Source organism: Salmo salar, chromosome 17 (assembly GCF_965601325.2).
Source record: "Salmo salar chromosome 17, fSalSal1, whole genome shotgun sequence".
Classification (NCBI taxonomy): Eukaryota; Metazoa; Chordata; class Actinopteri; order Salmoniformes; family Salmonidae; genus Salmo; species Salmo salar.
The window spans coordinates 17,602,177-17,612,748 of NC_138307.1; the positions used below are offsets into that span (position 1 = coordinate 17,602,177).

General features: G+C 44.7%; 1 protein-coding gene across 1 annotated transcript; it reads right to left on the bottom strand.

Moving 5' to 3' along the window:
- Positions 1 to 1,382: 1,382 nt before the first annotated feature.
- Positions 1,383 to 9,113, bottom strand: gucy1b2 (guanylate cyclase 1, soluble, beta 2). The gene is made up of 14 exons (XM_082963513.1): positions 8,958 to 9,113; positions 8,749 to 8,848; positions 8,463 to 8,675; positions 8,142 to 8,249; positions 7,836 to 7,939; positions 7,516 to 7,732; positions 7,222 to 7,418; positions 7,016 to 7,139; positions 6,697 to 6,845; positions 6,406 to 6,552; positions 6,142 to 6,296; positions 5,856 to 6,043; positions 4,185 to 5,670; positions 1,383 to 1,939 (listed from the first exon to the last, which is right to left on the bottom strand). Exons 1-13 carry the CDS (start codon positions 9,057 to 9,059, stop codon positions 5,504 to 5,506), a joined length of 1,971 nt encoding a protein of 656 aa, XP_082819639.1. The 5' UTR covers positions 9,060 to 9,113; the 3' UTR covers positions 1,383 to 1,939; positions 4,185 to 5,503.
- Between the last annotated feature and the right edge of the window lie 1,459 nt (positions 9,114 to 10,572).

The window sequence follows — 10,572 nt, forward strand, 5'->3', positions numbered from 1 at the left end:
TAGGCAAGCACCATGGTCTTGTAGCGGATGCGAGCTTCGACTGGAAGCCAGTGGAGAGAGCGGAGGAGCGGGGTGACGTGAGAGAACTTGGGAAGGTTGAACACCAGACGGGCTGCGGCGTTCTGGATGAGTTGTAGGGGTTTAATGGCACAGGCAGGGAGCCCAGCCAACAGCGAGTTGCAATAATCCAGACGGGAGATGACAAGTGCCTGGATTAGGACCTGCGCCGCTTCATGTGTGAGGCAGGGTCGTACTCTGCGAATGTTGTAGAGCATGAACCTACAGGATCGGGTCACCGCCTTGATGTTGGTGGAGAACGACAGGGTGTTGTCCAGGGTCACGCTAAGGCTCTTAGCACTCTGGGAGGAGGACACAAGGGAGTTGTCAACCGTGATGGCGAGATCATGGAACGGGCAGTCCTTCCCCGGGAGGAAGAGCAGCTCCGTCTTGCCGAGGTTCAGCTTGAGGTAGTGATCCGTCATCCACACTGATATGTCTGCCAGACATGCAGAGATGCGATTCGCCACCTGGTTGTCAGAAGGGGGAAAGGAGAAGATTAATTGTGTGTCATCTGCATAGCAATGATATGAGAGACCATGTGAGGATATGACAGAGCCAAGTGACTTGGTGTATAGCGAGAATAGGAGTGGGCCAAGAACAGAGCCCTGGGGGACACCAGTGGTGAGAGCACGTGGTGCGGAGACAGATTCTCGCCACGCCACCTGGTAGGAGCGACCTGTCAGGTAGGACGCAATCCAGGCGTGGGCGGCGCCGGAGATGCCCAGCTCGGAGAGGGTGGAGAGGAGGATCTGATGGTTCACGGTATCAAAGGCAGCAGATAGGTCTAGAAGGATGAGAGCAGAGGAGAGAGAGTTAGCTTTAGCAGTGCGGAGAGCCTCCGTGACACAGAGAAGAGCAGTCTCAGTTGAATGCCCAGTCTTGAAACCTGACTGATTAGGATCAAGAAGGTCATTCTGAGAGAGATAGCAAGAGAGCTGGCCAAGGACGGCACATTCAAGAGTTTTGGAGAGAAAGACAACTTTACAACTTGTAGCCTTTTAAGAACCACTATTTCTTAAGAGCAGTGATCTTCAATCCTGGTCCTGGGATCCACAAAGTCTAAGCAAGGGCTATAGGGCTTGATGTATAGTAAATTAGTTGAATCAGGTGCTTTAGTGCTGGGCTAGCACAAAATACTGAGATAATGGATTTGAACTACTTCCTTGATAAATAGCGCCATCTGGTGACAACAACTTGGATCCACCCTGTAGTGTGCTGGCATGCCCATGCTTCTCATCCATCCACATAGCCGTTTTAGTCACACCTTGTATAAAAGGTCAGATCTAAACATATATCCACGAAAATGTGAAGTAACAACTTCATACAACGATTTAATCAATGTTTATTACCCAATTAAACATAATTATACTTTGGAAAGGCCAACTCACCATGAGCAGGTCTACAGTACACAACTGTAGGGAACTGGAATTCCTGGTAAGTTTCCTCAACAAACTGACAGAAACTTCAGGCGTTTAAGGAGGATTTGTATAAAACACTTTGCATAACACACATTTTTGTCCCAGTATCATTTCTTCTGACATTCCTTTTTACAAAGTAGGCCTACATAGTTGCACCTCCGATAATTTGAAATAAAATACATTCTTTAAAAAGTACATTCAAGTAAACAATAGGCTATCAACCCTGAGACTAGGTAAAGTGAGATATTAGCTATTCAGATTTCAGGGAAGCTCAGATATATCTCTTCAAGCGTGCGTGATGTCTGAATGGCCACGGGATGGTTCATGTTGATGAGAGAAGACACCAGACTGTCCACCATGGCTTTTAAACAGTCCTGCAGATCTCTAAGGTTCCGGACCTTCTGACAGTCAGAGTCCCTCATTGCCATGCACACACAGATGTTCCTCGGCTCTATGCTTTCCTAGGTGGAGAGAGTAGAGGCACAGATAGAACAATGAGCCAGATATTTCACCGGATGTATAAATGTGAAGTATCAGGTTGGCGTTTCCACTCACAACCAAATATGGTGATGAGAGGAAGCCCAGTGGCCGGCAGTGGGAGAAGATGGAGCGAGATTGATTTTGGCCGACGTTCTGCAAATTTTCTCATCGATGAAACCAAATCTCCATACAGTTTCCAAAACTAAAATCTGTAACAAACAGAGTGGACTGAGTTTTGTAGACTTTACCCTTTGCCAAAGTTTAAAAAATTGTGTTGTTTAGGAGTGCAAGGGAGACTTGAGTTCTCACACACACGCATTTCACAGAGTAGGCGTTCCCTAACGGAAATATGCAAATAAATGCTAGATTGCGCCAATAGGTTCTCACTAGCTCGTGCTTGGCTCTGTTCATCGCCTTGCTCGTTTTGCCCACTATGATTTATTTGCTCCCATTGGAATCGACAGGCTCTGGTCTAGCTTGGGTTAGTTATAAAAAAATATTTGGTAGAGGCGTCCGCATACATAGGTTCGGTTTGCTCCTAGCAGAACTTGGCTAGACGAACATCTCTGCTCGCATATTCCCTAAGACCTTTGTTTGAAGAAAAAAAAAAAAAAAAAAGCGGCAATATTACTTTTGTTTGTCGCTCGTGTCATCATAGCAACAACATAGCCAGTACAGTTCCTCAAAATAGCTTCAATTAAATAAGATGAATCAAGAAATCTGTAATAAATTGACATGTTTTATGTCTATTTACATCTAGATGCTTGGTGCAGTATTTCTCAAGTGAAAAAATGTGCATGAAAACTAGTCAGACTTGACTGATGGTCTCTTGCCACGGATGATTTGTTTACATCGAAGTTTAGGATAACTAATGTGGGCTAATCCACATTAATATTTGATAACTAATAAAGGAAGAGAAGCAATGTTTCCTCAAAATGTTTTTGCCACTGAGCAAATTTCAACTTCCAGCTCGAGTTTACTGTGAACACTGAGGTACCCGCTTTAAGTTACAGTTTCAGACAGTGTTCAAGTAAGCTACTGTGGCTATTTGATCATAATATAGGCCTACCAGTGTGGCCTACCATCAAAATCAACTGAGAAAATGCATTCCATAACATTTTAACTTGGAAATGGCTGTTCTTTCATTCAGCAGCCAATGTTTTTTGTGTTCAATGTAGGCCTACATTCCATGAGTCCTTTGAAAAATAAATCTGGGTTTGACATGAACCTGTTTATCCACTTGTCTTTCAGACAAGGAGGTGACTGAAAATACTCTTGTTGTTTGATGCAAGAAACCACTTTACAAAATAAAATGCATTATTATTAACATACAATTATTACAGAATTGGCTACACTGCGCCTTTAAGACAAAAAAAAGCTGTAATATGTCTCGAAATGTACACGTTTTGTGCTCTTGTAGGAAGCAATCACTCCATTGCTGTCTACAAATGATCTATAACTGGTCTTAATTTATGGTTAGGCATAAGGTTAGCAATGTGGTTATGGTTAGGTTCAAAATCCCATTTTAAGAAGAGAAATTGTAGAAATAGGAAGCCTTAGGACTTTGTGGCTGTGGTAACTAGTAACAACCGTTTAGAAACTCTGGTAAGAGCAGACAAGGAATGTTGTTTGTATACTCTTTGTTTGTTCTTTCTATATTTGACATTTTGAATTGCTTTACAATACAAAAAATAAAGGTTAACATAACTTACGTGTCAGGTTAGGATAATTAACGGTTAAAGTTAGGAAAAGGGTTAGTCTTAGCTACAATGCAACTGTTGTCAACAACTGTTGTCGCGACATTAAAGAAACGGCCACAGACCAATGGCTAGCATCAATTGGTGTAACTTGATATCAAGAAACACCTATATCAGAAAACGCCCCTAATAGTGGTCTGCAATTATACCCTTCATGAAAAAAAAGAACAAAACGTCGTCATAATATATCCGTGAACTGTTTCGACTGGGAAGCGTATGGTAAGCATTTAGGTCTAGCCAACGTGAGTCAGTAATAACAAATGCACTGTTTATTTTTAACAAATACAAAATATTTTGATATCCATACCATAAAATAATGTTTTCTCATTCATGATAATTGTATTCTAATCTCTAGCCTATCAACCAAAAAGAAAGATTTCAAACATTTTTGTCAAATTATGCAAACCAGCCGATGCACACCATTACTCACCAAGAAATTAGAATTTCATATAAGGGATAAAACACTCACTTTAGGACGCAGAAATATCCTCAGATCCTGAAACGAACTATGACTGATTTCTTCCTCGACTGTGAGTATTTGGGTTAGAATATCGATTAGCTGCGTAATGACACTTTCACGCGCCTTTTCTGCTATTGTGCGGGCCGCTGCTGACGAGTCTTGGATGGTTGTCACTTGTTTTTCTAGTCCAAGTTTACTGGGCCTACTAATCGCTGTTTGGTGAGAGCGCACATTCTGTAGCAACTTCAGTGCTTCTGTTTGGTGCTCCATGGGACTGTACTGCAACGTTGCTGTCTACATTTGGGCCTCTCTCTGTGTCGCTGCCTGTAGCGCGATTGCACCTAGGTGCGCTTAAGTCACAAGAGTCTCCACCTCTCCCACTCACGCGTCAATAGTTGTGCTATCGCTGGTATTTGTGGTAATTAAATGTTAATGACAGCCACTTTCCCAACATACACACACATACATAGACACACACACACACCACCATTTTTCTCAACTGTTATCTGTTTACTTTAGTTAGCGAAAAGGGCCACAGGGAGTTGGAAAATGAGGAACCAGACCTAAAGTAAACAGGTCTAAGAACATCCCAACTGTACAAGGTTTAGACTATATAAGATCACACATCAACACCTCCTTATGCAGATTACAGTTACTGTGTACTCATGATTAGCATCTGGAAAGACTGAGAGGAGAGAAAGGAGACTTTCCTTGCTGTTGTCTAGCAGACCCCAAACTATAAAAAAAATAAATGTAACCTTTATTTAACAAGGCAAGCCAGAAAAGAACAAATTCTTATTTACAATGACGGCCTACCCCGGCCTCACCCGAACGGCGCTGGGCCAACTGTGCACCACCCTATGGGACTCACCAGGTGTCCCCCAGCAGGCGGCAGTCGCGACAACAACACAGAGCTCACCCAGGAGTCTCCCACAGATTGAATCAACCTGTTTATAATATCTAAACATCATTTTGTCAATGTGGTTACAAAGTTGAATCAACGTGGAGACCATTGGATCATCAACAAAAATTTGAGATACCGATTTATCACTTTTTGTCTACAGTATTTATAAAACTTCCCACTGGGCACACAGTGGTTTAATCAACATTGTTTCCACGTCATTTCAATGAAATTACGTTGAACCAGCATTGAATAGACATTGAATTGACATCTGTGCCCAGTGGGTTAGCAAGCATGTGTAGAAACATTGTTGATTCTTTGAAAACTGTCAGAACTAGCATGCCTTTGTGGAGTTCAACATTTCATTTCCTAAATGGTCTCAGATTTTCAAACGATGTGCTTCCAAATGGAGTCCAACTCCACATACTTAGAGCAGTCGGCAGAATCGTGAGTTCACGTCGTTGAGGTGGCCCTTTTGAAAAGGTGTAGTGTCTCCCAGAAAAGGTGTGTCTTCGTTGGTGAGGTCACTTAAAGAAGAAGCAGATGCCGTGGTTTGGCCATTCGTTTCCTCCTTTCTCACACTGTCTGGTTCTTCTGTGTGTAAATGGGACAAGAAAGACTCCTTTATCTGGCTGTATCATATGAAACTGCATCTTTCGTATCTTCTGATATGTAATGAAGGCTGTATAACTTGTCCAATAATAAACACATTTTGTTGTTAAATAACCATTTTTTTCTCCCTACTAGCTAGCAATTCAAACAAACCCCAATTGCCTCACCTCTCTCGCTCTCTCCCGCCCCCTGCTGGTTGTCTCTGTACACGCAGGGCTCTCCTGTCCCTCTGGCCATGATGGTGTCCTCAGACACACACAGGTTCTGCAGCAGGAAGTAGGTGGTCATCAGGCCTTTCCCCTTCACCTGGATCTCTCCTCTTTCCAGGATGTCAAAGCCCTTATCTTCCAGCGCACTGCAGATAGGTATAGTTAGAGAGAATCAGAACCATAAGAACTAAGTTCTTTGGCCAACTTTATTGGCAAATCTGAATGGGAGCCATGTTGGCACTACCTGTATGTGAAGGGGCTGAGGTGTATGTGGTCAGGCACTCCGTGACTCTCCATGCGGGAGGCAGTGTTGACTGTATCTCCAAACAGGCAGTATCGAGGCATCTTGTCCCCTACCACACCAGCCAGCACTGGACCTGTGTGCAGACCCACCCGAATCTGGTACACGCACGCCACACACACACACACAGACACACACACACCGCCACTTCAAATCACAATTCCTTAGCTTCATTAAAGAACAGCTCATTTTGGACTATAAAGTCACCTGGATAGGTTGCCCAGTGATAGGGTTGGTCACCTCCCGGGCAGCGATACGCATACCCAGGGCAAAGTTGGCCACCCGCTCTGCATGGCTGTCAGCTGGAATGGGAACCCCACCCACCACCATGTAGGCGTCTCCAATAGTCTCCACCTGGAAGAGCCGAGGCGTTCAGAGCACTCATTTAAAGGTTGGCTGCATCTCAATAGTCTAAAGTATTTTCCTTCCCTTATCTCCTCTCCTTCATTCAATCTTTCATTTACCCCTTCATGTACCTCTCTCTTTCTCTCTGTATACCTTGTACACGTCATGGACGCTGGTAAGGCGGTCGAACTTGGAGTACATGGAGTTGAGCATGTTGACGATCTGGATGGGCTCGCAGGCAGCACAGATATTGGTGAAGGTGACCACATCACTGAACAGGATGGTGCACACCTGGAACTCACCTGAAATAGAGGGAGAAAGGTGAAGCAGAGATGTTTGTAACGTCCACACTTTTCATTACACAGGTCTTCTAGCTCATTTGAAGAGTAGAACAAAATAAAAAGCAGCAGATATGCTGGCCCTGTCTGGAGGACCAGGTAGATATGGAATTAGGCAGACATTGCCATCGTACCTGCTTCCACCCTCTTGCCCTCCTTCAGCTGGTTGGCTACGTGGCGAGGCAACATGGCGTAGAGCAGAGTCTCCGTCTTCTTCTTCTCCGTCTCGAGGTGGCGTGAGAGGATCCTCAGCTCCTCCTATGAAATTACAACATGACAGATGAAGAGGATGAGAAAACAGTGGGATGAGAAACGGACAAAGAAGGAGAGGTGTATGTGCCTTTTTGCGCTCCAGCTGATTGGACAGCTCCATTTCGGCCAGACGCTGTTGGTTAAGCAGGATGAGGTCTCGGGTGGCGTCGTGCTGGGCGATGTCGGAGATGTGCAGACCCCTCTCCTCCAACTCCTGCAGACTGCGCAGCTTTGGGGAGCACAGGTACACCATACAGCCCAGAGACTCCATCCACACCATCTGACCTGGGTACAGGAGAGTTATTCAGTCATACCATGGACACAATGCAGAGCCAACCTGCACAATCAGACATCGGATCAGAGAAGGGGAATTTGACTGAACCTCTGAGTTTGAGCATGGACTGATGCTGAGAGGCCAGCGGCACCATCTCCCGCCTGGTCTTCAGGACAAATTGGCTGTTGATGAACTTCCTGATGCTCTCGATGTTGAAGGTCACCTGCGGATGGACAATGCTGAAGTACTCATCCAGACGGATGTCCATCGTCTGCAGCCCAGGGACAAACTTCTGGATGTTAACCCCAGTCTGCTTCACCTTGAGCTGGGCAAACATAGAGAAGAGTACTGGTAACAATGTACCAATAGTACTAAAAGCTGCTTAATTATCGTTTTGCATAAACCTAGAAAGATACAAGTTGCCTTACCTGTTTATCAAAGACAATGTGGAAAGGGAAGGCATTGCAGAATGCTTGTTCCTCCATCCACAGCTTATCTGGGTAGCAGGGTGTGAACGACTTCAGAAGGTTGTCTGTGGACACACACACACACACACACACACACACACACACACACACACACACACACACACACACACACACACACACACACACACACACACACACACACACACACACAAGAATCGTTCTCATTAGATGTTCTCATATCAACATGAAAGCATCCAACAAACTTTGCTTTTGGAGTGAACACTTCAAGTAAAGAAAGAGCCCAACCTTTTCCAAACATGACAACGCTCCTAACCATGTCCCAGCGTGATCTTTTCCCAGCAGGGCAGTGGGGCAGACTGGCACACCTGGCTCTCATCCTCTCCAATGCCTGTGCTTGATGCTGTTACCAGACCAGAGGAATACACCAGGGATCTCACACTCAACCCCTGGAGGCCACAGTGTCTGCTGGGTGTAGTCTACTTTGCTCTTATTTTTTAACCCTCTAGACCTCATTCTACTTTCATTCCGTTATAAAACATGTAATACTTAAACACTGCTGCTTGACTCTTGTTTTGAATCATGACAAATTTAAATAAAAAAATGAACTTCTCACCCTCCTATCAATCTCCTCATCCTCCTTGGTTACCTCCTTGTTCTCTCTTTGGGGCCGGAAATCCCTCTTTGACCCTCTGCTCCTCTGAGAGACCAGGAAGACCACATGCTCTTTCTTCCCTGTGCGCTCATCTTCCTCTGATTGGTTAAGGATGGTCATGCTCACTTCGCTGTCAAAGAAGTCTTTGGCCACCGCCTCAATGATGCCTGGACAGATAGAAAAGAGATTAACCTCCTAAGGAGGTTAAAGGTACATTTTAGGTATGGATGATTAACGTACCTGGCACAATGTGATATAGGCCTTTCCTGTCCGAGTAGTAATGAAGCAACATCCTCCCATCCTCATTCTTCTCCACACGGAACGAGGGAGCGTTCATCTCCTGGAAGAAGGATATTTATTGCATACATAATCTTTTTTTAAATCTGGGCTCTAACGGATTGAAATACGTAGTAGATGATCCATTGTAGATGCCGTAAAGAGAAGGTCACCTGGTAGGAGAGAGCCAGGTAGCTGTGAAGAGCATCCAGGTTCTCAATGAATTCCACCAGGTTCCCCCCTAGCGTACGCAGCATGGTGTCGTACCCCGCCATCTTACAGAAGCTGAAGAAGTACTCCCCGAAAAGCTTCAGCACCACCTCAGAAGGCATGTCTGTGGCCACAACACCACCACATCATCATCATCATCACTATATCATCACCAACTGTAAAACTAAATGGTGCCTATCTCTCCCCTTAGTTTGGGACTGTGGACTGTCCCGTAATTCTAACCCTGACACGGTGTCATGTCCACAGGCTCTGGGGTGACCCTTCGGGTACAGGACACCTGGGCCACACTTGGGTCACCTGTGCCACACCTGGAGGGCCTCAGTAGGGACGTTGTTAACACCTGACCTCACCTTGAGGGCCTCAGCAGGGACGTTGTTAACACCTGGCCTTACACACCCCCTCCCCCGAGGTAGATACTCCTAACCACTGATATAAGGGTATCAAAAACACTGACCTGTGTTTCTGGTTCAAGATAAAACACCGTTATAGAATTGTAAAGAACGTAGAGACTGGTACTTACCCAGCATAGTACATGCCTCCTGCACCAGACGCAGAGTTATGACATCATCGTATATCTCGTAAGTCATGAACGTGTCCTGGACCTCTGCCAGGGTCCTGAAGAGATAGAGAGAATTGGCATACTCATGTCCTGAATCATTTCAAATTGACATCAACAGTTGCTTAGTACACAAAACACCAGACCTCAGTTTCTCCCATGTTTCTTCACCAAATTTCTCAATGACCAGAGATTTCAGACAGGTGTTTATGAATCCGTACTGCGAACACAAACAGCGAAGAAGAAGAGAGCGATATGAGATATCATAGTTGTCAAAAGCAAAACTAGAAGGACTTGATGTTAAAATCTACAAAAAGACATCTTGGTACTCACCATCTCTCTGTCCTCGTCCTACTGGTTTGTACTCTCTATGTACAGAACCCCTAACTCCTCTCTCTCTCTCACACACACACACACACACACACACACACACATGCACACACACGATGGAATTACTCTGCCACCATATGGTGAGAATAAGACATTGCAGGGCATCCAGTCCCATCTTCTTGTTGCATGAATCCTGTCTTCAATTATTTTATTATTCTCAATGTGTATTCTTTCTCTTGGTTGATGATCAAATCAGTGGAGGCTGCTGAGGGGAGGACGGCTCATAATAATGTCTTGAACGGAGTGAATGGAATGACATCAAACACATGGAAACCACACGTTTGATGTATTTGATGCCATTCTGCCTATTCCGCTCCAGCAATTACCACGAGTCTGTCTTTCCCAATTAAGGTGCCACCAACCTCCTGTGGTTACAATATATACTGAGTGTACAAAACATTACATAAAATGATAAAGTGAATCCAGGTGAAAGCCATGTTCTTTTATTGATGTAATCTGTTAAATCCACTTCAATCAGTGTAGATGAAGGGGAGGAGACAGGTTAAAGAAGGGGTTTTAAGCCTTGAGATAATTGAGACATTGATTGTGCATGTGTGCCATTCAGAGGGTGGATGGGCCAGACAAAAGATTTAAGTGCCTTTGAACGGGAA